Source organism: Nuphar pumila, unplaced genomic scaffold (assembly GCF_984573655.1).
Source record: "Nuphar pumila unplaced genomic scaffold, dmNupPumi1.hap1.1 HAP1_SCAFFOLD_1656, whole genome shotgun sequence".
Taxonomy (NCBI): Eukaryota; Viridiplantae; Streptophyta; class Magnoliopsida; order Nymphaeales; family Nymphaeaceae; genus Nuphar; species Nuphar pumila.
Window position 1 is genome coordinate 1 of NW_028323734.1, and position 27,769 is coordinate 27,769.

At 51.4% G+C, this 27,769-nt stretch overlaps 2 protein-coding genes across 2 annotated transcripts; both read left to right on the plus strand.

Moving 5' to 3' along the window:
• The first annotated feature begins 8,428 nt into the window (after positions 1–8,428).
• Positions 8,429–11,529, plus strand: LOC149809153 (NADH-cytochrome b5 reductase-like protein). The gene is made up of 4 exons (XM_089994981.1): positions 8,429–8,679; positions 8,899–9,053; positions 10,157–10,440; positions 11,404–11,529. The coding sequence occupies exons 1-4, from the start codon at positions 8,429–8,431 to the stop codon at positions 11,527–11,529; spliced, it is 816 nt and encodes a 271-aa protein (XP_089851107.1).
• A 14,795-nt stretch (positions 11,530–26,324) lies between these two features.
• Positions 26,325–27,292, plus strand: LOC149809154 (uncharacterized). Its single transcript, XM_089994982.1, has 2 exons — positions 26,325–26,522; positions 26,966–27,292. Exons 1-2 carry the CDS (start codon positions 26,325–26,327, stop codon positions 27,290–27,292), a joined length of 525 nt encoding a protein of 174 aa, XP_089851108.1.
• The last annotated feature ends 477 nt before the right edge of the window (positions 27,293–27,769 follow it).

Below are 27,769 nucleotides of genomic sequence, written 5' to 3' on the forward strand. Positions count from 1 at the left end.
GATCGACTCGCGTCCATCGCCCGGAACCGCCGCTGAAGCGCCAACCGCGGCGGTGATGTGTCATTATGACTCGTGATGTAAGGGACCCAGATATCAGCGTGTCTCCGAGATATATGGTGTGCTCAATAGTCAGAAGTCTCGTACGATCTTCTGTGCTGCTGCTGGTGACATTCCTTCACTGTGTCCACCCCCTGTGGCCACTAGTAGTCGTCTAGACTTTGTGCATACTGCTCAAGATCTTGCGGATGTCAAGATGCACATCGATATCAATACGTGTACGCGACAGATGTCTTACAATGTTGCATCAACCTGAGCTTTTCCGAGATACGCAGCTGACCTATGTCGTGAATATGAGCATCGTGCCCGTGCTGCTTATCTCAACTTTGAGATTCTCCGGTTTGTGTCTTTTGCAAATAAAAAATGAGCTTACACGATCAAATTGGGGTGGCTCGCGCCGCGCTGCTCGGCTCCTCGCCGTTCAACCTGCATTATGAAATGCAGGTGTGTATCCCGAGACAGTTGCTCAGTTGCTGGTGGCCCCTACAGGTGTATAATGCTGAGCTTGTCACGAGCGTATACAGAACCCTCACACCCGTACAGGACAAGTTCATTTGTGATCCTTGAGTTCTGAGTTGCAGAATTGATGAGTTCTGCATCGTGGTTGGCAAGCAGCACAGCCGGTGACAATGAAAGCATGTCTTGGTCAAGGATGGTTTGACAGAACACGCCTCCCTCTGTCATGCATTGTACATCGAGATCTGGAATATGAAAAGTATGCTTGGTGCAGAGTGGTCTGGCTGGGCCAGTGTATGAAGCTGCTGGAAAGTGGAGTGGACCTGCCAGGGGGATGCAAAGCAAAGGCACTGGCAGCAGCTTTAGGGCGGGGTGACAGCAAGCTAGCACGACGACTGTTGTCCTTCCAGTCTGAGTTTGGCTTACCCGAGGTTCTCAAAGCTGCACTTTTGCTGGACAGCCCACGCCAAATCAGGAGGCTAAGGAAGAAGGTAGCGATCAAGGCAGCAAACCAAGAGGCCCGCTGCAGGCGGGTCGGGGAGGTTGCCGGCCTGCAATGCCAGGGAGAGCTGAAGGATGATTTCCTCTGGAAAGTCGACAAGGTTCTCGAGACAGGTGAGCAGACTACCCTGGCCTAGCCAACAATGTGTTCCTGTGCTCTTCACCTATGTCTGCAAGACAGGAGACGTATGTGGCATTGACTGTGTCATTGTATGGTGCTAACAGCACCAGAACTCCTCAGCTGGCGGCGTCTAGATAAATGAGTGTCAGTGCGTAAGCGAGCTACCCTGGCCTAGCTGGCAATCAGTCTCGACAGCCAGTAGAACAATGAGGCGCAAATACATGCAATAGACCTTGACACAAATATATATGCGCTCCCTGGTGCATGTATGTTCCTGATACCTCGATGTTAAGCTTGGTTCTACGCCTGGCAATGTCGCGCACCATGTGTGGCCGTATACATAAAAAACGCACTACAAATGCAGTTCAAGTGCACGTATACAAACCAAACAAAACAAGTACGCCAGCCCAGAAAACGCGGCAATGACAACGGGTGAGACAGCCAGAGCTGATCTCGCGACTAAATGGAGGGATGCAGCAACCCCCATAGGAGGACGCAACGATACTAGTTCAATGTCAACGATATAGGATCAAATGCAGTCTTAGTGCACGTAGACTTCGGGTCTTTCTTTGCCCGTCAGCGTCCATCACGATGTTTCTAAAAGCAGTTTCCCGTGCAGGTATGAGCAAGCGCTTCAAGCGCTTTAAGAAGGTCAACCGCATCTTGGCCGCGATTGCAAAGACGTCCGATGGAGTCCTCAAGCCAGGCAACATGCGTGAACTCGCAAAGCGAGCCCACCCCGGTGCAGCAAAGGCAAGGCCCGAACACAAAGACGCATCGGACCCCAAGGAGCTGACTCAAGCTTCGGAGCCTACAGAGCAGGCTATCTCAGCGCCTGCCCCCCCAACCCAGCCCATAAAGCTGGAGCCTGCAAAGTTCAAGAAGATGCAGGGGGCACTGAGGCGCGCCAAGGTGCAGGGCAAAGCCATTTCCGAGCTATAGCAGCAGATTGCATGCCTGGAGCACTCGCACCCTACTAGGGCCTCCCAGAGGGCGCCCACGTGGGGCTGTCCGGGGCTACCGCAAAGCACCTGCGCCGCTGGATCCAGTCTCTCCCCTAGCAAGACTTCACGAAGCATGTGCTCTTGGATATGCGCCGTGAGAGCTGGGCGCGGCTGGCTGACCTCGTGCATCCCGCGCCCTCCGATTTTGCGCTCCCTTGGTTCTTGAAGTGGATCCATTCACAGCCTGGGACCCTTCCTGAGGTGGCCCAGCCATGCCCCGTGCTGGCACAGCTCGCACGGCTGCAGCTCATGGCGACCCTGGAGGCCATGGAGACTTTGCTGTTTGAGGGCGTTGAGCTTGAGTACTCTTTCATCCGCCAACGGTTCCCAGATCACCGGCTCTCGGTGGAGGCCAAACTTCTCATCTCGCGCTACGCGTCTGTGACGCAGCTCCTCTGGTACATCGACGACGGACTTGACAGCGTGCACGTGCTCGCGCAGTGTTGAGCGCATGGAGGGTGGGGAGCTGCCCGAGCTGCCGTTCGGCAAGCTGGTGGAGCGAATGCTGAGAGTACAAAAGCGGTACAGCATGCTCGTTGCGGCCGCGGGCGCTGATGAGATGCATGCGAGGGCTGAGGTGACCATGGCCAGGCTTCTGGCGCTGCTTCAGGGGATTGCAAGCTGGCGGTTGAAGGGGATCAACCTCAACCTCCCCCCCCCCCCCGTGCTCGTGCTGGGCGATGCATCAGCGTCCATGCAGGTGTGTGTCGAGACATCCGCAATCGTTGGCTGCATGCTGACAGCCATCACGTCGGCCGACCTCACCTTCTTCCACCACAAGGCCTGGACACTATCCAACCCTCAGGACGTGCCGGGCGTGTTGAAGATGGCTACGGAGGTCAAGGCAGACTGCTGCAAGGCACCCGCAGCCGGGCTACGCAAGCGTATAACGAGCGGAAGCAGTACTCCACGCTCCTCGTCATCACTGACGAGGAGGAGAACACCCCTGCAGAGGTGGCCGTGGACGACAAGAAGTAGCACTTGCTGTTTGCACCGCTGCTTGCACGATACAAGGCTGACGTCTCACCGAAGGAGGTCGTGTTTGTGTCGTTTTTGTGGCGAATGAATAGCGCTGGTTACATGGTGGAGCGCTTGAGGGCACAGGACATCGAGGCGAAGCAGTTTAAGATGGACCGGCGACGGCCGGACTTGACGAAGCTGGACACTATCTTTGCAATCATGGCGACAAGCTGTCCGGCGTTTGTGGCGAGTGTTGAGGCTGAGGCAGTGAGGATGGCAGACCAGCGAGCAGAGGAGACGGCCGAGGGACTGCGTCCGATTGTCGCGGCCATGGAAATTGATGGAACGCAAGTTGCCATGGCCAGCACCACAATGTCGGGTTGGGAGATGGTTAAGGATGTGGATGTGCCAAATTCTCTGGCCCATTGAAGGTTCCCACACCTTGCCCACCACGGTTACCATCCCCTCCTCGTTTCTCCCTATTGTGGCCACAAGCAGGTCCACCAGCTCCTGTCAAATAATTTGATAGTTCCTGTCAAGTAAAGCGATGCCCTTGCTATAGGCCGGAATCAGCCGCATGCCAGACGATGTTACCCACAGGCTTTCAGTAGAGACCACTCTACCTATGGCTGAGTTGTCGAGGGATCTGACTTCCTGCGAGACTTGCTCGAAGTGTCAGCTTTCCATTGTGCTGAGGGTTTTGTTGGTTTTGTTTTGTGTTGTTTTCGTTGTGGATGATTGTTGACGCATCGTTGAACAAGCAATGCGCAGTGCGTGTAATATATGACAAATAGGGTCGGCTGTTGAAACTATATAGTTTCAAAATAGACGTTCAGTTTCAATCGTGATTGGTCTTGATTTATGACAATATGCATAGAATGCATGTCAAATAAAGCAACGTGCCATAGTCCACATCAGTGCAATTTTCACATGTAATTGCAACATGCCCTTTCACTAAAGCGCAGCTGCACAATCTCGACTTTGCACTGCTCAAAGCAGTCCAGATGAGGCGGGGCAGTGCCTGCGTATGTGTGCTCGTGTGAGCGTGCCCAGAAGAGTGACTTACCGGTAGGTATGAAGGTGTGAGGAAGTGGCCCGCCCGGACCTTACAAGCTGCATCACCCACCAAAACCCATGATGCATACGCACGTTCACCGTGTTCACATCCCATGGTTTTTGGACACATGTGTGCCATTTGGTGAAATGATGTTGCGCAGTTCCTGCGTTTGGTTGTAAGGAAACAAGCTTCCACCGGTTGACAACAGACACACACCAAAACACCTGCCATGTATTGGGTATGTACAGAAGTACAGTGAGGCTCCATCAATGTTCCGACAGTCACGACAGCTGTCCAGGGTCGGTAATTACCTTGTGCAACGCTTCTATGGCTCAGAAGGCTACTAATCTTAGTAGCCTATTTCCGTTGTCCACCGCCATTGTCAGCACACTGCATTGCATTGATGCTGAAGTGCAGTAATATGATGATGATGGATCTTTCCACAACACTACCGCATTCACATGGACATTGGCAACTGCAAGAACTTCTTGGGAGTTGTATAGACCCCCAAACCCTGGGATGAGGCCCCTGTTGTTGCATTCGCAAACGTTCACGATAACTCTGTGTACAGGGCAAGGAATTGTCCAGAATTCGTGCGCTTGTTCCCCGCTTTCTCCTTGATCCATCTGTCGCTTATATGAGCATCAGGAGCATCCGTGGCAGACTGCAGCCAGTGCTGAGTTCTCGTGCAGATGTGAGTTTCTACTACTTTACATTTGAAAATATGTCTCATTGCACTCGAGAAAACCTGTCAAAACCACCTGCCTACGCTGTAACTTGCTGCCCTGCTTTCGCAAGAAGCGGGTCTGCTCTAACAAGTCTGCTTCTATTTTCTCATTCTATGTTTCTAAACTCTACCGACTTGAAGCTACACCAAAGACTATACCAAGGACAACTTTATCAGCATGCAGCCTACCTAACAAACTTCTACCAGCGGCGGGGGCAGCACGCTACAACACATACAAACGCATATTCCACAGTCTTATTTGTGCCACTGTTCCAGCTGTTACAACACAGCACGCGCATCAATGCCAGACTGTCCAAGAGAACTGTCACACACCACACATCTGTTGAGGACAGTTGGACTTCACATCAGAGGATTGATCCCTGAGCTCATAGTCTTCACATCAGGGGATCCCTGAAGTCCTGATCCAACGAAGCGTCGCACAAGTGTTCCTCCAGATAACTGAAGCAAGCACGAGTGAATGCAGGAGGCATGGACGTGGCTGTGCGTGCCTAGGCAATCGCAACACGAGGCATTCACTCGGAAGAGCTGAGCAGCCGGGCCAACTGGAGGTGAGAGAAGCTGGGAAGGACTGGGTCAGATAGCCAGCCCCTGCCCGGGCCTGTTTCTAAGGCACCACTGCCGTGGAAGGTTATTCACAAGCCACTGGCAACAGTCTCGCTAGGTATCCACGAATCAAAGGTCAACGTGCACACGTGTGAATCGCTTTAAACAGCACGCATGTCCGGCCCGTGTACCTTGGTGCCATCCTAGGATGCATGAACCGTCCGCGACCAAATCAAGGAGTGATAGTGCATCAAATCAAAATCTTGGACGCAGAAGATGCGTCCCTAAGCGCACAAACTTTGTCAAGGTGTCCCAGTGCCGAAGGATGAAGACGAGAAGCGTTGAGGATGAGCGAAAGGTCATACTTTTTGGGAGGTTGGACCCTTGGAATGAGCCCGAAGCAAAGAAGGCGGACTCTTGGACTGTGCCCGGGCCAGCCTTGGCGGAACCACAGCAGCAGAGGCAAGCTTGGGGGAACTACGAGGCGTGCTCTGCACCTCGTCCGCTTCGCTGTTTGCAAAAGGACGAGGCACGTGCAGCATAGGACTAAGTCGGACCTGCACCAAGCACCTTGTCAGAAAACAGACAGGGATTATAAGAGCTAACAGCACAAGCAAGTCAACTTCTATCTTATCACAGCACATTTGACCGACTGCAAGGAAGTTCGTGGATCCCATGACAAAGTGATCGCGGATGTGGGCACCAGGCAAGCCATATTGCATGGAACTGTGTGTTTCAAATAAGGACACGAACAAAAAAATTCTATGGAGTCTATAGAATGTCATATTTATACCCATAGTATGGATATGCGAGGGCGCCAAGGTACGCACATTGACTGCACTGGGTATGCCGCTTGACACACATCAGGTAGCGGCTTGCCAATCATGAGCCAAGCCTACCAGATAAATTAGCAAACGGATGATGTGCTTACGGGAAGTTCGTCAACACTGTCATCTTGTATGTGCATGGCGATGGCACTCATGAGGTGACAGTTTTGCAGCAAGAGCATTGCCAGAACACCCAGAATGCTCTCATACAAATCAGAATGGGCGTGGTATCTGGACACCGTGTGCCTTCGTGGATGAAGGCTACCAGAGATCTAATGTCATGGAATTCGCACCCTCCGCTTCAGCCTTGTGATGGATGGTGCATTTTCGCGTTCAAAATCGGAACCGAGTTCCTGAGCCATTGCCAGCAGATTCGCCTTTGTCAAAGCCTCCACAGGTAGCCCAGAATAATTGGACGAGTTGCCAGATGGCTTGGCGACCATGCCTTCGTGCTCAGGATGGCCGTCCTTGTTTCCAAGGAGAGGACCTTGGCAAAAGACTACGCGCTTCGAGAGCCGTGACGATGTGCCGCATTGCTTGCGTAAACAGCTTGTAAGCTCCTTTTTTGGAACCTTTCTCACAGATTCCTTCTCCACTACTACACTGCCTGGAGACGTGGAAAAGCTGAAAGCATCGTCTGCAGTGGAATTAGTGTCGCCAGAACTGTCTTGCTTCAAAAACCCAAGTTCGCCATGTTGCATCGGCACCAAAGCGGCTGTCTGGCCATCGCAAGTATCCATTGATTCATGATCTGAACTGCAAGCTGCTGAGGTGGCTTGCTGGGCTGGCTGCGCGCCGACGTCGGTGTCGCCTGGCATAGATGTCGAACCCAACTGCGCCTCCTCAAGAGTGGGGCGGAACCGTTTGACATCTGCCATGCATTCATCACTAGAAGCAATATCCACTGGACGTTTTCCTGCCGTGTCAGGGACGGACATGGTGTGCAGGTTGCTGGCCAGGAAGATGAGCACACTACATACCAGCTGTACTGACGCTAGTCTTCCTGTGACATGCCCTGCCACTCACAACATGACAGAGACCAACAAAAACTCGCTTCTTTCTACCGGCACCGGGAATTGGCCCTCTTGATCAGAAGCTGCTTTCGGAAGGTACGAATCAAAGCTGCAACGCGAGAACTGTTCATTTGATTCCTAGGATTGTGACAAGTGGTAAGACACTGGAAGGCAGCTCTCGTGCCTTACGTAGTTCCACGTCCGAAAGGATCACCTTATCGATGACGGCATGTTGTCAAAGGCCTCGCCCGCTTGATTGCTCGCTGACTCGTTCGATAGCATCATGGGTCGATAGTCTAATCGCGGTGGTCGCCTATATGGCCACATCCAAGCTGTGGACCACACATTGTATTTGATTGCCAATCTCATTCAACGATGCAACCGAGTCGAACAACAGAGCAGCTTTCAGTGTTTGTGCAGATTCAAGCAGCAGCTTTCCTTTTGTGAGATTCGTACAGGTATTCAAAACTGTACTGACGTTCGAAACGCTTGTGCAGCCGTTGAATCTGATACCCCGCACTCGAAAATGTTGCGATCGATACAGCAAAATTTTCCAGCCAAATTTGCTGCCGCTTTGGTGGGGGCAACAGCCTGCGTTTGCGGCATGGATGGCTCGCTGGTGTGTACTCCCATGGCAACGGCCTGTTAGCCAGGTTGTGCATCGCTGTTGGCAACCGGTACTCGTGTTGTTACCGACAATATCTATCTATTATCTCTGGTGCATCGTGTCTAGCATCACAATGGCCGGGAAAGGATGCAAATTTGTCGGAACTCACCAAACCCTGGAGCAGTGCACGACTGGCATTCGCGCTGCACGTTTGTTGTAAACGGCGCATGCCGATTACTTCTTACTTTTTTGCTTTCAGAGCATGTCCCAATGCCTTGCATATCCTGCGTGCTCAGGCACCCGCGCTTATGTCAGTCCTGCCAAGTTTGTTGAGGCTTGCCACACTGAAATTCAAGTCTTAGAAAAGTGTGCGCTATGTATATAAAGACATTTCAGCCATTGAATGAACCTTCGGGTGCATTCCTAGCGTGCACAACACCACAGCATCGCCCGGATACCACACAATGTTCATGTGCATACGCCAAGCGTGCGGGATTTTTGTGAAATGTAAGTTTGATGCAGAGCACGCGAACCATGTCAGCTAGTAACTCGGCACCTTCTGCTCTAAGCCCACAGGACTGGAAAGCTTTCAAGGTCACGCAAAAAACACAGCTGACACCTAACACTGTGTTCGTACGCTTCGGGCTACAAGATCCTGACCAAGTGGTGGGTCTTCCAGTGGCGTCTTGCCTAATCACGCGCGCGCAAATTGGAAAGGCAAAAGACAACGAACCTCCAGGGTTTGTGATACGGCCCTATACCCCTGTGTCCCGGCCGGATGCAAAGTAACGCTCCCCCCAACTCCCCATAGATATGTTTGATCTAATGTGCGTGCATATACATGATACAATTGTATAACGTGCATGGCAAGTCCGAGCAACATGGCAAGCCAGTGGCAACATTTGCAGTGCTACTTCCGTCCACCTTGCAACAGGACATACCTTGACGCGATCGCCTGTGGCTGCCTGCTGATAAGCTGCAAGGTAAGTTTTACTGTCCTGCAGGGGACACTTCGATCTCATCGTAAAGGTGTATCCTGAAGGCGTGATGTCCAAGCACATAGCCAGCTTAGCAGTTGGGGACTTGTTGGAGTGCAAGGGCCCCATCCCCAAGCTCCCGTACGTGCCCAATATGAAGAAGAAGATCGGCATGATTGCAGGTGAGCCATCAGATTCTGATCAGACAGGGAGGCCTAGCCTCAAGGATTGCCTTTGCAGCGAGTGGACGTCTCAATCGAGCATATTGTGGCCGGAGGCTGTTCCTTCACTGTTAGCGACATATAGCGACAAATAGTATGATATTGTATGCTCTTGTGTGAAATCATATAGGCCGGAAGTACAAGGCTGGAAAGCAATGCCAGTCCCGACGTTCTAAATCAACATTATGAGACAGGCAGGCCTGCCCCTCTCACCGATGCTATCTGTGTGCCTTTCGCAAGACACACAGAAAGCATCGGTGCATCACAGCATGGCCATCACATAGCTTGGCTCATAGCCAAGCAGCGCATCAGAGTCAGGCTGAGAAGCACAACCCTGCATGTACAAGAACAGTTGGGAAAGATCAGCACTGTGGGGCAGTCATGTCGGCCCCAAGCTTGCTTGGGATAATACATGGACAAGCTAAGCAGGACAGCACAAACTGAAAGAGCACTAGCAACCCATTGTCGGATGTGACCGATGTCGGTCATATGCGACACTTACTTCGTCATATTCCATAGCTGCGGCAGCTGGCAGCCCAGGCGTGGGTTATCAGCTTCGCTGCAATTGCAGCGTCATTTGCATGTACACATGCCGACTTTTCTTACATTTGGAGGACAGAAATCAGTGCGAGATTCTGGACAACCACTGAGCTTATCTGGACCAGCTTGGCTGATTTTTCTCACAACGAACTCTTTATATATTTAACAACTTGACATTATTTGCCTCGCAATGTGCCAATAGTACGCCTCACAATAGACCAAATATTGATAATTCGAAGCCTAATAAGTGATTTCCCATTGATTTTGTTTGTTTTTTTAGCCTGCTGTCAGAATTGTGGGTACAATGTGCCGATAACGCCGCCCTCACTGATCAACGCTTGTAAAGCAAATTTCCGTGCGTACGCTGTTGTTGGCACAGTGCAACCCTGTGTCCTACTTTGAATGCCTACATCCCTCACAATGTGCAGACCGATGTGCCCCCCAATCCCTTCACAACATGCTGATAGTATCAAACCCAACCCCTATCCCTCACGATTTGCCGATAACCCCCCTCACACTTGCAGGCGGCACTGGGATCACACCCATGCTCCAGGTGGCCGAGGAGATTCTGTGCAATGTCGATGACCGGACAGAGGTCAGCCTGGTCTACGCGAATGTGTCAGAGGCAGACATCATCCTCAAAAACCGCCTTGATGCTTTGACAAACAAGCACGCCCGCTTCAGCGTCCACTACGTCGTGGACAAACCCAATTACTGGGGCCTCTTCTGGCACGGCGGCGTTGGCTACATCACGTCTGAGACAATAAAGAAACACCTCCCTCCTCCATCTGATGACAGCCTTATTTTGGTGTGTGCTTCCCCACCAAATGCGCATCCAAGCAATCCACAATCTCCGTTGTGTAATGAATAAGCGAAACGTCGGGCGTCATAGCTTTTGTTGTCCGCTCAGGTACTCTGCTGACCCAAGAAATCACTCATTAGTTACACATTAGTTATCACAGCTAATAGCGTTAATCACGTGATATTTGCCACAAAGCCTTCTTGTGCCTCTTTGTCCCGATGATCGTGTCTGCTTGTCTATGGCAAGCAAACAGTTATGGAAGTGAATGGAAGTGTTTGTTATGGGACCGCTGCGGTGGCTACAAAGCAGGCAGCAGAGCCAGCCAGAGTGCAGTACATCGACTCCCATGTTGGTCATGTACATCATGTGTCAATGCACCCGTGAGTATTGGTGCTCATAATGATCTACCTTGTTCCAAGAGTGCAGCATCACATGGACATTGGCAACTGTGTTGGTGCTGTTGATGTGGGAATACAGTTGCGCCCTTCACGTGTTGGTACACTTGTCAATCGCACAAATGAAATCTGCATAGCTTGCATTGTGCCTCGCAAGCGATCAATGCGTGCGGTACATTTGCTTCGTAGACTATGTCGAGATATGATGTGACTCAGGTCTCATTATTTTAAGGGGCGACTGTGGTTCGCCTCGACACCTTTTCGATGTTCATTACTGCTGCTGTCGATCACCGTTGGTACAACTGGCAATCGATGACAAGCTAGGAACACACATGAAGCGATGACCTCGCCGATGTGTACAGGGGAAACCCAATCGTGTACTATCTCCGCTTAGGACATGCGACCCTATCCTGGTGCCGGTGCTTGCCAAGCAAGACTTTACTCTGGATAACACAACATGTGTATTGTGGTTCTCGTCTCAGGAGGAGACACACTTGGACTGGCAAGCAAGACATTCACTCTGAAAACGTAACAGTTGTGATAGTCTCAGTTTTTGAAGTCACACTTTGCGCAGGTGTGTGGGCCACCCCCCATGATGAACGCAATCTCGGGTGACAAGGCACCTGACAAAACTCAAGGCGAACTTTCTGGGCTGCTTGCTAGCCTGCAATACAGCAAAGACAACGTCTTCAAGTTCTAGACAGCCACATTGTGCTTGGCTGATGATTTGTGGGTCCCGTGTTCGTTTCTTTCATTGCTTCATGTGCATGGTGACGAATAGTTTCGTCTGGCGCTGTACGGGATATCTACTGGTGCGGGTGCCTGGTGATGTGCAAGTTTGACATGTTTGGTGATCGCTGGTGTGTTTGCCTCTCAGATTGACATATCTTTCATATCTCGAATGTGTTGCACAAAGTACCAGAACCACTCTCATGCTTGCGCATAGCCGGGCCATGCTTGAAAACTCTGCCGCTGCCTGCACTGTTACAACTTGACATCATCTTTCAAAGTGATGGGGTATTTCACTTGACGCAACACACTGCGTTGGGGACACCGCATTGAGACGTTGCATATCCCAGTCATGTTTGGGGTTCCAAGGTGGAATGCATCATGGGGCTGCCCAGACATGAGCTGGTGAAGAAGGAGGACTTCGTGTCCATTGCTTCAAGTTCGCGCATCTAGATTTTCTAGACCTGCGGCATTTTCCTGCTGACTCGATATGTACACCCGGCCACACAAATGACTTGCACAAAGGCAAAATGCATGTTTCTCAGGGCAAGGTGTCCAAGCTCCTTGGGAGCAACGCTCTTCCTGGACTGATTGTAGCTCCCGTTTTCAGAGAGAGGTGCGAGGCAAGTACCATAGGTATGGCGCATGTTGACGTATTACTGGAAAGTTGTGCTGTATTCTGTTGAGTGACAAATGCAAACAACGCAACACATGAGTTATCCACCCCACGCTTCCAAACCCCGTAGCCAACGGCATGGGACACCTTCAGTTACAGAACAAGACAGTGGCAACGAACACAGAGGGAATGAAGAGGCGAGGAGCAGTTGCTCAAGTATCATAATAGGAAGCTCACAAACCTGATGAGGGAGCAGCACACAAAGGATATCCACCAGTGTGCTAATCACAATGAAGGCCAAGGGTGAATCAGCGGCAAGGCGAGCAACAACTGCTTTGCTTTCCCGCTTCGTTGTAACACAAGTCTAACAGAGCACGAAAAAAAAAACAGATTACAAGGTTCGAGGTGGTGGGGCCGCAGTTACTTGGCCATGCACACGGAGTTGTGCTGGTTATTTGAAGAGAATAAACTAAAAACGATCGATCGGCACCTCATCCCACAGGTGCAACCAAGTCAGACTCACTGCTTGCTAACTCATCTAACAAAATCAGTTTGTGTTCCATCTATTAAGGGAGCCAACCCACATTGTAGTAACAGTCCCAACAGCGCTCCACAGCCAGTGGGTGCTGTTGCGAGTGATCTCTCAATACTGAGTCATTTCCTGTCAGCGTACGGGACAAGTAAGAGGGCTTCCATTCTGATTGTCGGCCATGAAGCCGAAGGTATGCGGATGCAACTGAGCATCGAACCATGTACCTGCATGAAACACAATCCGAACGCCATGATTTCAGGCACATATTTGACAGTTCACGGTACGGCCAAAGTTGCTCGCTGCAAACAGGTAAACCCTGACTGGACCGTGTAAATGTGTGGGTCAACATCATGTAGCGTCCGGCACCGCTGGTGGATGCTTTGTCGGAATTCCGGCTCCTTCTGAATGTCTTCCATCTTTTGCTTCATGAGGACGAGTGGAATGACTATTCTGTCCCATCCCCCGACGGCTTTTCACCCTCGCTAGGGTGGGGGAGGTGAAGCGCGAAATGACGGGGCAGCACTTCCCAAGTGAATCCCCACATGCCCATGTGAGTCAGCTGCTCTACTTTATTCATTCCTCGCCCTCGGAAGCGTTCGTCGTACCGCGGCATTGCTCTGACAACCCGATCGCATACGGTTCGCAAGGATGCTTGTATTCAAACGATACCAGTTCGTCTGGCTTTTGGAAGTCCAGCCAGTACCGTCCAGGGTAGCAGCCATGGCCTGCCTGGAACTGCAAGCATGGCAGTCCTCTCAGGATGGCGAGAATTCAAGGTAACAACTTGCAGGGATGCATGAAGCATGTTGTGGCGATGACATGCGTTCGTGAGAGAAGGACCCCCGCACTTGCAGACGTCAGGCGAGACACTAACACCACACGCGAAGATGGATACGAGCCTGGTATGCCATCGCAGAAACGTGTGCTGATGAACTTGATGTCGTGCACAATACAGCTTTTGAACAACAACGGTGGCACACACACTCCAAAGTTGGAACAGTTCATTTGTCAAGTGGGCACAAACAAGCGCGAGGATGGAGAAAGTAGCAAGAAGAAAGTAAAAAGAAAGCAAAGAAAGCAATAACGTCAACAATCCCCGTTTCGCCTTTCGCTTCATCACCAACATCACCGCCCTACCGACAAGCAAGAAATCCACGACACCGTCATCGCACCGGCATCAGAGCTGCGACACAATGCGTACCTTGCTGGCGTGGAAGATGTCAACAGACTTGTCGGCATACATCACACGCATGCGCTCAACCGTGCGAGGCGTCTCCACACCGTTGATGAACTCGCAGTCTGCTTCCTCGAGGCAGTTACCCCTGTAAGGGTGCTCGAGGGTGCGCTCAAACGCAGGGACGATGAGAGCCTCTCGCTTCTTCTCGTGTTCAAAGTTCTTCCGCATGTTTTGGAGCTTGCTGGCCCAGCGGCCGGCTCTTGAGGTCTTGGTAGAGCTCCGGGGACGGCACAAAGTCGACGTCGAGAAGGAACACAAACGCGCCTGACTTGGGGACCTGTGGGGTAGCTGTTGAGGTCAAGGGCGCTGCTATGCAAGCAGTACTTGCGCGTGCATTGCTCAATGCTGCATCTGCAGCGTGTTAGAAGGGACTATCCTAGCATGGTAGCTCCTGTGTGAGCGTGCCAAACCTGATGCACTGATGCCATAAGTTTGGTGCCATACATGAGACGACGCAGACTAGAATTCCGGAGTCGACTGAGCTACTCCAACGTCGCGTTTCAACATCAGGAATTCATGTGTCGAGACGTATCGGAACTTGCTGTACGAACGCACCCTTGAGGTATGCAGTGTGGTCCACATGCAAGGGGAGGGCCGGAGGGGCGCCTCAACTTGTATGAACATACTGATGTGTGTTTGGTACTGTGTTATGGCTTGAGCAATGGTGATTCGGTCTCTCTATGTAGCAAAATGAATGAACATCCACGCTAGTCAGATACGCCGCGGGCCTTCCCATGCGGCGGCACGGCCCATTCTCAACTGACGATGATGTGCAGCAAGCCTCAGGACTGGAACGCACTTGGGACCACGCAAGGTTGCGCAAGCGATTGACTGGGTACATTGAGTTATAAAGGTCCTTGAAGGGAGCGGGTGCTGTTGCGTAATCGTCCGCAGTCGGCCGCAACACCGCCCGAGGCAACATGAGCAAGCGACGCTCCGTCAGGGCGCCTGCAGCCTTCCCGCGTGCGAGGAACTGTCTCCTGGCGGCCTTGTTCTGTCGCTCTTTTGGGATCGCAGTTGGCAGGTCAATGCTGCACGATGCGTCGGCGATCGGTGTGAGGGAGTAGAGTGCCGAGACGATGAGAGGGGCCGCGTTGGCGCTTTCGTATGGTTGCGCATGAAGTCGCGGATAAGGGTTCGGCACGCCGAACCGTCGGGAGTGCCCATTTGGTAGGGAATGAATACGGAGAGCGACACCGGGCCAGCCCATTCCGTCGACATGGAGCGAAATGAGTGTAACCTGCACCGCGGAGGGCTCTCATCCACTGCGAGTTTACTATTCTCACTATTCTTTCCACGTACAATGGAAACCGTTTCCGAGGCATGCTGGTTCTGCTTGCACAGGACATCGCGGCTTATTCTCAGAGCCAAAGTCCCCCAGAGGACCCCCAGGACTGCTTCAATTCTTTGTGCACTGCCCCTGGCACTGATCAGCGGAAATAGAGTGATGTCACTTCTGCGTCGAAGTTGACCTGACCCTTCTGACACCAGCGTTTGAACCCTGGAGGTCTGTTTTACACAACATGGCGATCGACAGAATGTTGCAAAGAACATCCACAGTATGCAGAACTCCATGTGGAATTATCGGATAGCACGAAGCTGCGTTGGTCCAAGCTGCAGGGTCGTACCTCGAGATCGAGCTCTGAGTCAGCAGGACGATTTCGTTCTGATCTTCCGGAATGGCTTCGGGAAGCTCGCTCCAGCGAAACGAAAACATGCCAACCTCCTCATCGTATTTCAGAGGAGTGAGGTTGGCATCTGCCCACTTCACAAAGTCCTTATTGAGAACTGCACACATAATGGAGCATGTTCAGGTCACTCCAAAGCACAGGCAGTACTGGCACTTGCAGACTAGTACTAGTACTTTGAGACCTTGAAAGGCGCAATATATCGATGTCTCGACTTCGGAGTGCAACCTTGTGGCAGTTTAGATAGCTACATCTCTCAGTGCAGGGCTGTTAAGCCGCACTGGCAAATCAAGCACGAACATCGCGACAAGTACCCATATCAGCATGGTTCGAGATAGCAATTCTTCGACGCCAATTTCATGCCGCTCATATCAGCTGTAGTGTTCTGACTGTCTATGGACCAATGTTTTCCTGGAGCCGCACATTGCAGGTGCCTGAACTCGCGCATAGTTCGGGCTCGTATCCGGGGAGGGTTGGCAGCATGAAGCCAATCCTCATTATCTGCGTTTGCAAGTTCCTCCTGGTGCTGTGTACCATCAGGATCACGGTGGTCCGTGGAGGCATGCTCTGGAAAGCTATCTGAGATAGGCAGCCTGTGATCGGGCTGAGGTTGCTTTGGACTTGCGACGATGAGTCCTTTCCACGTCACATGTGCCTGCGAAACGGTCGGCCGCGACGTCCACCAGAACCCTGCGAGGCCGGTGCACAGCAACAACACCAACACACCAAGGTTCACTCTGACTGGGACACCTGCAAGCAGACACAGACCTCAAATGCAGAGAGCATCTACCCTACATCCTTTCATAGCCCGAACAAGAAGAACTAACTGCTCACCCTGCCCAAGTTGTATTTGGTCCCACCAAAGCAGCGAGGGAGACAATTGCTTATGGCAATCACCGTTCGGAAAACTTCAGTACATGCTTGCGGACACGCCTGCTCGAGTGTCTGGCCCTGTAGTGGCAACACAACAAACCTATCTAATGAGCCCTGCACGTATCATAACACATAGCCTCACCCTGACCAGGCTTAAAGCCCCAATAGGCAATAGTTGTTATTAAACATAAGGATCTCGACATCTGAGATGCATCATCGCATATCCCAAACATCGATACTTGTTAGAAGTGAGGTAGGTTAGACACAATGTGTTTGTTGAACAGAGAGGCTTTTACCTTCGTACATGTAAGGACTAAGGAGCCAGCATAACACACGCGTGAGCAGCAAAGCAATAAGGACGGCTTTGCTGCCCCATCCGCTGGCGTTCCATGACCTTCTTTAGCAAGTGTGTGTTCCGTTTCAGCATGCGCTGTGGCGTCTACATGTCGACACAATGAGCCATCTTTGCCACACTCCACAGAGTGCGTCCTTGGCTCAGAGTAACCTTTCGCTTCATATCGCAAGAGATGATACGAAGCGTTTAAGAGGTTATTCTTGTGATTGTTTATGGGGTTCAGGTTTCGGGGCCCTTCTTGCGATCAAGGCCCAGAAATTGGACACAACCGCCTGCCAGTGTGATGAGCATGAGCAGTTTTGCTGGTTGTGGGCAGGGTGCATGATGATCCTGAGACTATCATTCACCATCACGAATGCCAAGAGGACTTGCACGTAGACCAGAAGACGTACCTGCCCTCAGGCACGCTCGGCTCGCAGCAAAGTGTGCCAACAGACTGCCTCTAACGTGGGGGTGCACGTGCTGTGAACGCTGGCTTGTGCTGCATTGTGAATCTGCAAATCATGCTATTCCTGTTACCCTCCATCCTCAGAACGCGCAGCTGATGAAGATGCATAGCTTGTGCGCAAAGTTATAGACTTCTGAAGCATCCGCACGAGGCAATGAACCCCACAGTAGCGGGGTGACGAGGATTGGCAGTGGCACCCTATCGACTTGGGTTTTGCACCCATGTCATCCTTGGAAGCTCCCAACGCATTTGGCAGCATTCCCAGGTTGATGGGTGCGAAGATGTGGCTCAAGGCGCTGGAGTCTTATCTGCGTGGTTACGAGTCAACTCCAGTGGATGAAGCGAAACGGAGCTCCAACGCCCAACCGATGGAAGCCAAGACCACAAAGTGGTCTGACCAGCCAGTCATGCTTCATAGCCACAACTGGTTTCATTCATGCAAGGTGTTCGTGAGGTTTTTATCTACAGATTGACAGCATCGGCCTTGTTGCAGAGGACTGTCAAAGAAGCGAGTCAACCTGGCAACACCGACATGCACGTTCCAATGCTGACACATCCATTCTAGGAACGTGAGAGCTTATGGCGAGAATGATAATACAGAAATGCACACACTATGCAGACTGCATCACGCGCAGTGTGGTCCGAGGAGTGGTACGTATTGACCTGAGGAGTAGTACGTATTGAAGCTGAGGGGGTTGCAATACCCTGCTTCGCGTAGCTAGTCGCGTAACGCTCCTGATTTCCAACCTGGCAACTACACTCTTCGCGCAGCATCAAATTTGTCAACAAATCTATACTAAGACGTAATCTAAGTAACACCGGTAGGGGACGCGCTGTTTGTATTCTTTGGAGTTTGAAATCGGGCACACAAGACGCCAGCAGCACTGACATAGGCAACACGCATAATTATTTCTGCTTGTAAAATTGTCACCCATACGAATATGTTTTAAAGCCATGGGTCGTCTGTCAACGCTGTCAACGATGGGTCTCAATGTTTCTCTTCATGCAAACTTAACACCGTAGATACCATCTGAACTGCACCTAAGCCCACGGGTACGCAAGTGCATATCTACCCAGAGGCCCATGAAACACATGTAACGTAACGACCCTCCATGCACTGGAGCTTACAGTCATCGGACTGCTCCAACATGGCCCTTTGTGGGCTACGGCAAATGGGATACAGATTTTTATATTTACCAGGTTTTGAAATGCAAAGTGCAACAAATTTCTAGCGTTGCGTTACCAGAATCGATTCAATTTGCGTTAGATCCATGGCACATGCTCGTATGCACCTGAACCGTGTTCCACGGGACCATGCTGTGCAACCCGCACCTACAGTGTCCAGGCGTGATGGCAGGTCCTCCATGACAGATGCCGGCTGGTCAGAGACAATGCTCATCGATGATTTCGCAGCCCTGAGCATCATTGCAGCGATCTTGGATGGGGTCTCTATGGCAAGAAGTGGAAATCAGGTATTTCGCGCCTTCACAAGAAACAAGCGCAGCTCAAGTGCTGATACCCAGCCTCCTTATCCGCTACACCTCCATGGCTGGGTGCGACAGAAATTTGTGGGACGTGCATGACACTCAGCGTGAGAGTCCAATGCTTCGTAAACAGCTCACAAGGCTAGAACGCAATCATGAAGCATGACGCAGGAAGCGCAAGGCATCAGCGCAGATCTTCCTTGTAAAAGCCATGAAGGCATATCAGTTGAACTTGTGATGTTCACGGGACTTGGTCTTGATGGGCGTGGATCTGTCAGGCTGCTACAAGCGCCGCTGGAATGTGAGGCGCTGCGTGGAATCTGTGTGCTATGACTCAGTTCTCAGGATACTTCGTTCTCACGTTTTCACTCATGAAATGCTTGCAACAAGGTTCCAACATCCATCTTCCACGCTGTCTACTGTATGCGTCATCCTCACCCCATCGGTGCTGATTTCGTTGCAGACAATTGGAAACAAGGCAGGAGCTGCCTCGGTCAGCACATGACGAGTCGACGCGACGTCGCGTGACCGTTGACGTCGGTGCGCTCGACGCACTCAAATTCAAACAAGCACTCAAAGGGTACCCCGTAATAAAGCCGTTGAGCGACATGAAGCGTACAGGTCTCCCGGGGCAACACGCTTGATCGAGCACTCGTTTCGAGTTACGCGTACGGTTTGCAATTGCAGGCCGTATGGTCGTGATCGTTTTGCGAGAAGCGTAGCCGACCTGTATATACTGGTGCGCCTACCCTTCGCGCGCGCTGGCGCGTTCACAACACGTTCCGAGGAGCGTACTGCGACCCATGAGGGCCTCCGCGAAGCCTCTCTGCTGCAAACGTTCAATAGAGTCAAACTCGGCCTTGCCGTTAAACACAAAACCTGACACAACAGATTTCGAATCACGCCCAAGCCCCCATTTGGCGACGCGAACGCCGCTCTATGGAAATTGCGAGACAAACGGACGGCCATCCATGCACAATCTCTTGCCGCCTCATGCTGTCCCACCTTGCCTTACGGCCGGTCGTCGTCGTTGACATGCCTTTGGGATGCAACGGAGCGGTACTTGCGCTGTTACCCAGGGCAACCTGGGCCTGACGCCAGAGCACCATGGGTACATCCCTCTCGCCATGTTTCACAGGCAGAGCAGAAATGGTGTGATTCCCGGTTGATTGAATTACCTTACTGTATTGCTGCTCGTGAGCTTTTACAGATCTCAGATCAGATTTCCTTCTTGATGATTCTTGATATCCTTTGATTTCTTTCTTGATAATCCTTGGGCTCATATTGGCTAGAAGCGCATGGGACATATATGTGTCCACTTTTATTTCTTTTTCTCATTTCCACTACAGCTTGATACAGAGTGCCTGAAACATGCACGCATGCAGAACTAGGAAGTGCGTTGCTAAGATGTGGGGCACAGAAAGTATCCTTTCTGCCGACGTATGCTAGCTTCTGTCGGTCAGCCATATGGAGCCATGCATGAAGCAATGAAAGCGACAGGCCTGTATGATTCTCGAGACACTCATGATGCAAGAATTTCCTTTCTAACGTTATCAGGCGGTGCGCACGTGCTTTCCGTAGACATTTGAACTAGAAAACATGAAAATCAGAAAAGGCCCATGAATAACCCGAATTTTATCTACCTCCTTCCACTAGCATCCCACTGACTTCATCTGCAGCCACCACTCTGCCATCTCGGGACAGCTTGAAAGCGTTGACTAACAGTTACACTGCGCCAGTGTCAATTTGACGGAAAGCAGTGCAGGTCAATGCTTCTTGCAGTAGGTGCTGTGTGCACTGTATATGGCAGCCCATATGAATATGCATGCATGCACGAAGACTTTTAAATGCAAATAATCAGGAAACGCAGTATATCCATCATAAATAGGTGGAACGTGGAACCCTCGAACATTTTATATTACTTATTGATAGGAGAGATACTAGCACCAGACCTTCATGTTTGCTAATGGCAATTTCCAGTCAAGGTGCAGACCCGCCGATCGGTGCTTCTACTTCGGTGCCCTGCGTGGTGGGGATCACACTGATAGCCACTTGTCATATTCCACAGTTGCAGCAAAGCCGTCATCAGCTTATGTTCCAACACCAGTGACCATCTGATCCATATGAGCAACAACAACACACACACATCTAGATAGCCAGATAGCCACAGCGTCCGTGAGCTGAGTATTGCCGCAACACCTGGTTTGACCGCGTCGACAGCTTCCAGAAACTGACTCCAGCGCTGGCAGCGCTGAAGGACTGTAGGCAGGAAATGCTGCTGAACCAAGGTGAGTGCAATCCAATTTGGGATGACTGCGTCGCTGCACCTGTTGAACATAAGGTGCTGGTTCAGTCGGAATGGGCCATGGCATGGCTCAACAAACGAGTGTCCCAGGGCTGTGGGAGGCAGACGGCATGCCTTTCATGGCATGCCTCGTCTGCTATGCCATTGCAGCCCGCGCTCTCAATCGCATAGCTTGGATCTCGATCGCAATGCTGTGATTTGTGTTGGGAGGCTCCAATCAACATTGCGCGAGGCATGAGTCAGGAAACGCGAGCCTGCTGAGGAGTCTGGTGGACTGCTTTTGCGCTCTCATGGGCCGACTCCATTTCCTACGTTGCCTGCCATATCCGAGATAGCTGGCATGATACCGGATGGGCTGCTGCTGTTTGTGTTGTGGAGTGATGGTAACCACAAACTGATTGGTAGCACTGGCCAACGTGTGCATATGGCTGATTCGGCCCTGTCACCTATGCTGTGTACCTTGACTTGCCCAAAGAACCCATGAACATTTTATTCGTCAGTATTTACTTCGGGCTGCACTTACCCTTAGCTATCTAGCTCGCCTCCTATCCATATCCACTCACCCGTCAGCTGAGAGTGGGGTCTGTCAATGCACCTTCATTACCCAGGCAGTGCCGTGCGTGAATTCTACCCAATGCGCAGCAAGTTGTAATGACATTTGTAGGTATAAATATTGTCGCACGAGCTGGCCAGGACAAAGGGGTCAAGTCGCCGAAATGCGAATTCATTGTATGCATCAGTAGCGAAGCTTTGAAGCAGACACGACAGACACTCATTGAAACGCTAATATGAATGGTGTCGTGAAGAATCTTTACTCCAGTGTATGGCTGTTGATTTCTTCCGCCTTCTCATCGCTGCTTGGCATCGCGATAGCTTATCTCATCTTGTCCTGGAAAGTACCTGCTCCATTACTTCCATGGCCACATAGAGAAGGTAAGTTCGAAACCAATAATTGCAAGTCATGGCTTCATGTTGCTCCCCATTGCTTTGTCTCATCACGCAGCTAGCCCTGACATGCGAGCACCTGCCCAAACCCTACAGCCTGTAGGCTACAGGCCATGCCTCCGAAAACTACATCAACGATGCCGCCTGTTTGAGGAACGATTGTATGGAGCGTTCGAGACATGATATAGATAAATCTGACTTGCCACGCAATTACGATAGCCTTTTAGGTGTCCTGTCCTGGGCATAGCCCTTGGATACGTAAACCGAGCATGCGTTCACGGGTGTAAAAGACTCGAAAACGCATTCACGCTCGGCGTCTTCCCTCTCATGAAGCGCAATTAGCCGTCACAGGAGGAGTGCGCTAGCAATGCATGACGCCATGCATGTCGTGCTTGGACGTGGATCGTTGACACACGCTCCGGCGTCCACGTCCGCACGGTATCGCGTCGAGTTTTCATGGCGACGTGACACACACCATCCACTTCGGGAAAACACGAACGAAAGTCAAATGCTGGTATTTTCCGGTAATGGCGGACCTCATTTCAAATCGACAAGCCGAGGGGTTGGCGGAGCCCAGTCGATGGCGGTCGGTTTTGTGCTCGCTGCTCATTGCATGTTCCCGCTGCAGTAACTTTGGCACACAGCCAAGCAGTGATCGATCACGTCGCGCAGCTCGTCCGTTTCGAAACTGTCGCAGACTTTGACGCGCCCCGTCATGTCGGGGCTCAAGAGAGCTCCTTCCTGCAAGCCACGAAATTCTTCCGCGAGACCTTCGAACCGCTCTTCTCCGGGGATGACATCACCGTGACTCAGGTAATCGTCAGCCACAACATCCTACTTGTTCTCTTTGGAATACCCATACGGATTCGATGTGTGCCATGACCCGGTACACGCGCATGTGGCACGGGCCCTCGACGGAATGTCATGTACTATCTCGAGAAATCTTGAGCACGTGTGACTCATGTGGACGACCTGGTGCTCTGAACGGAGCTAGCACGCAGGTGAACGAGTTTTCGATGCTTGTGGAGTGGAAGGGTAGCGACCCAAGCCTCCATCCCGCGATGATGTACGGTCATTATGACGTCGTGCCCGTCAGCAACATGACGTACCCCTTGTGGTCTCATGCGCCCTTTTCAGGGGAGATAGTCGATGGGTATGAATCACTGTCCTTGCCGTTGATGGCCTCAATTGCTCAACTGAGATAGATGTTCCTCAAGCTTTGTGACCTATAGGTCTCAATATTGCACAAAGTCCTCCTGCCCCGCGATGATAGCCCTATCTGATAAGATAAGAGATAGACCCGGTGGTCCTGGCTCTGTTGTGCTGTGGGCTCATTTCCTTGCTTCCATGATGTTGATTGAGAAAGTGTGATCTTCGCAACTAAAACATGACATACACCTGCACAGTATTGACAGTTTGGTCACCTAGCATGTAAGTATGCCTGGGTACATTCATGCCAGTTCAGTTCATACATGTCATTGCATCTGACAATAGCAGTGTGCATTGGCAAATCTATATCTTGGATATCTTGACAGCTATCCAAGCCGGTTGTGTCAACCCACAGCTCGCCTGTGATATGGCTCACAAAGTTCTTCAATTCAAGGCATGTAAAGTGCACATAGATGCAACCACACTGGATAATAAAGCAGCAGTTACATAGTGAAAGTGATGTCGGATCACTACCAGTTGAGGTAGCGACGCACAAGACCCAGATTGTCGTTTCAATCAACTCTGCAGTTCAGGGCCCTGAGCCCTGAGGATCAAAGTCGATCCATTCATATTGAGACTCATCATGAAGCAAAGCACAACGTTGAAGTGACAAGTCCGGAACACTAGGTAACTCAAATCTAGATAGGCAAGGTGGTACTGAACCAGTGAAGGACCGGCATGGAGAATGCATACGAAGGGTGACATGTCATTATAACATCAGCTGTGACAATGGCCTTCACGGCCTCGACGTGTTACATCGTGGCACCACACACATGTCCGACTCACCAGGTTTGACCGTGCCCAGGTGTATTGAAGCACTGACTTCGACAACGCGGTGGCTGGTCAGATTGCACATCATGGGGATCACCAAGAGGTGTCCAGCGTGGGACGGTGTGTTGTTCGTTCAGGTTTATTTGGGGTCGAGGCGCGCTCGACATGAAGGCGGCGCTAGTCGCAATGCTTCAGGCTTGGACCGAACTGCATCTTGCTGGCTTCAAGCCAGTTCGAACCATGCTAATGGGAGTGGGCCATGATGAGGAGATCGGGGGACTCGAGGGAGCTGCGAAGATCGCTGAGCTCCTGCAAAGCCGGGGGACCAAGCTGGAGATATTCGTGGATGAGGGCACAGTGGTGCTGGTTGATGGGATGCCCCCGTTAGTGAACTCGCCTGTTGCGATGGTGGGCACTGCTGAGAAGGTGGGTCCTTATTCCGGTGTAGCTTTGCGAAGCGTGTCGTTGGAAAGATCTGCTAAAAGTACTTCTTATTCAAGGTTGAAAAACTAATAGCCTTGGCCCTGTAAACGGGCTAGCGGAGTAACTATTTTTTGTTTAGCTTCAACCTAATTTAACGTGGTTTCAAACTCCGTACAGGAAACTGTTCAAAAGCATTGTTTTTTTTGCGAGTGATAGGTTTTTACCTGGGACAGGTGCAGAAGAACTGTCTGGGATGTCAGCTTGGGATGTCAGCTTCGCTGCATCTCTCGGATACGTCAAAGCTCATATTTCCGACATGTGACTGTGTATGTTCACGTGCTATTGCTGATCACACCCCAGCTTCGTAGAACTATCGCTAACATGATAGGGAGGGGTGTTATAGAAATGTCTTACGGTTCATTATGGCGTGAACTTGCAACATGTGATGGTGACGTGATTTTTGCAACACAGCTGCATCCACATGGACATTGGCAGTTGCAAGTTCTTCATGGTATTCCGTGCAAAAATGCATGGATGGCAAGGCTGCCGAGAAGGTGAGTGCTTGTTGTTGACGCAATGATCCACCGAGCATCAATACTTGCTCATTGATGCAAGCATCGATTCTTTTCTCATCAGTGCGAGCATCCAATCTTGCTCAATTTCACCATTAGTTTTAAGCTTGTGAGTGGCAGTCCTTTCGGGAGAGCGTGACCGCCCCTACTGTTGACGGTCCCTTACGGGGCAATGGCGTTTTATAAGTCCTTGTGCGTCTTTCACCTGAGCTGCAGCGCTTGTTGTGAAACTGTTTTGTGTGATATTTGTTACGTCAGCCTACCTTGTGGACCTAGGGTTTAGAGAGATTACTTAGATTGCTTGTTTGCACGTCCGTAGCAACTGCTCATAAGACTGAGGCGAAACCTGACCTGGATCCCGGAACCCTGTAAGACATGAGCGACATACCAACAATGATCAATACAACTGAGAAGCTGTCGTCCTGCTGGTTATCACACTTTGGAAAGTCCTGTGTACAAGGTCAAACACAGCACCAGTGCTGCAGGGTACTGGCTCGTTCAGAATCAGGGTGGACACGCCAGGAGGGCACTCGAGCATGCCGCCTGTGGATGGCTTCCACACCGCTCGCATCATTGCTGACATTGTGCGAGCGATCGACCTCAAGCCCCCCCCCCTCAAGATGCAAGCCCCGATGTCGGACTTTCTTCGCGGAATGGCTCCCCACGCGCCTTTTCCGTTCCGCGGGCTGCTTTCGTCTGCTCACCAATGGTGCGCTCCTCACGGCGGCCGCATTGTGTGTGTTGTTACGGTTTGTGTTGCCTCATGTGTTGAACCGCTCACATGTTTTGCGACAAGCCAAACGATTGCCCTGGCACCTAGAAGCTGTCACTTTACGTCGGCTTCGTAGCTCAATGCGTCAGCGATTGGGAAGAATGATACACCGTTACTGCCCATCCGACAATTTCGCCTGAGGTCGGGGATCGTTTGACTCAGCATTGACTTTCCGTGTTGCGCTGTTAGAGTGGGTTCTTGGCCGCGTCATGCGGGGGCTCACATCTGGCACAGTTTCTAACCTGAGAACGTGCTACCAAAGCCACAACACCAGGAATGATATGCCGTAGCACTATTAACATTTGAGTAGTCACAGTCACACTTTCGGACGCACCGTCAAGTTAACACAGAAGATTCTGAATATCAAAGTCCAAATTTAAGGTCCATGTACGAAAGACATGCCCAAAAAGGGTGTCACGCTCCGGAGAGCTCGCCCAAAATGATATTGCTACGGTGTCTGAGAGCACTTCCGCGACACAGGCTTTGAGTCGCGCTGCAGGCATGGGAGTCGAATACTAGCTTTCCTTTGGTCCAAGATGGGACGCGCAGCTGCGTCGATGGTTCGCAGCACGGCCGTCACAACGACACTGAGTGCCGGGGTGGCACTCAATGTCATTCCTCAGAACGGCGAAGTAGTCGTTAACATGCGTCTCCTGCAAGGTGAGGGTGGTGACACCCCCCTCCACTACATCCAAAGCCGCATCGCGGCGACTGGATGGAAGCTTGTGACTCAGGTTTCTAAAATCGAGTCTGTCGAGCCCAGCAAGGTGCGACTGTTCTGACTCTTCCAAGTGTAAATGGCTCCATTATCGTGATGAACTTCTGGAATGCCGCACTGTTTACTGCTTGTGAATTGGATGGGAGTGAAGATTGGTGTGATCGATTTGATTCGGCCTCTAAGGTCGCACTGGCAATGATGTGATGTACTACATAGCCTTGGTGTTTTCGCCCTCGTGGGTTGCGTTAGGGAGGGCGGTGAGCGTCAGTACTCCTGACTCGGCTCTCATCCCACCATAAATATGAATGATGTGTCTAGATCATGTTCATAATGGGCGATGTACTCATGACGCTTCATTGTTTTTAACACTTCTGCTTCCTTATGTACATTGGCAACTCCAAGTACCACTTGACAATCAGTGCGACCACTACCAGTTGAGCGCGCACCTGAATGATTCAGTCCCTTCAGGTCACGAAAGCACACGGCCGGTGGTGGGACGGCATTGTACAAGCACTTCAAGAGTCGATTGTCCCCCTCTCCAGCACTGGCGAGCCTATTCAGGGAGAGCTGGTGGTGCTGCCGTCCCTAGTGATGGGAGGCACCGACTCCAAGCATTTCGGCCACCTCTCCATCAATGGCGTGTTCCGCGTGCTACCGCTGTGCTTCAACAAAACCGCCGGCGACGTCGAGCTCGTGCATGGTGTGGACGAGCGTGTTAGCATCGCAAACGTCCACAACATCGTCAAGTACTATATGCGGCTCGTGGAGCTCTTCAGCATGCCTTGATGCTTTGCGTTGTCCAACCCCTGCGCCGGCATGTCAAATATCCGGAGATAGGTGGCAATGTAAAGCACCACGTGCGTTTGATGATGGGGGGTGTGTGTGATTTGTGCTAACAGCGGACTTGATGAACCATGACGGTCTCGCGCCTTGTCGCGCCACTCTTTTTGCGTGCTTGAGGAAGTGGTATTCGGAAGTTGATATTCGGAGTATGTCAGAGATTTTGGACTATCTCTGAGCTACATTTGAGTTGGCATGCGGCTGGGACATCTCTTGACCGGCAGGGGCTTCAAGAGAGGTCTCCTGCCACCAACGCTCGGAGGGCTTGACAAGTCCAAGCAAGGCCCAGCTAAACAGCTTGTTCAATGCAGTAATCTCTTCAAGTCACTTGGGAATAGCTCTTGAGATACGTTCCATGTCCAAATGTCTCAATGCCTCCTTCCATGGCTCTTCAACGGTATTTTGGCCGATCTTGGCCAATGG

What these genes read in the sequence shown, in the direction of transcription:
- LOC149809154 (XM_089994982.1), top strand. Translation starts at nt 26,325, where the DNA reads ATGGGACGCGCAGCTGCGTCGATGGTTCGCAGCACGGCCGTCACAACG. An exon ending in GATGGAAGCTTGTGACTCAG is followed by an intron (nt 26,523 to 26,965) that starts GTTTCTAAAATC and finishes TGAATGATTCAG; the next exon opens with TCCCTTCAGGTCACGAAAGC.
- LOC149809153 (XM_089994981.1), top strand. Translation starts at nt 8,429, where the DNA reads ATGTCAGCTAGTAACTCGGCACCTTCTGCTCTAAGCCCACAGGACTGG. An exon ending in GAAGATCGGCATGATTGCAG is followed by an intron (nt 9,054 to 10,156) that starts GTGAGCCATCAG and finishes TCACACTTGCAG; the next exon opens with GCGGCACTGGGATCACACCC. An exon ending in CTGATGACAGCCTTATTTTG is followed by an intron (nt 10,441 to 11,403) that starts GTGTGTGCTTCC and finishes CACTTTGCGCAG; the next exon opens with GTGTGTGGGCCACCCCCCAT.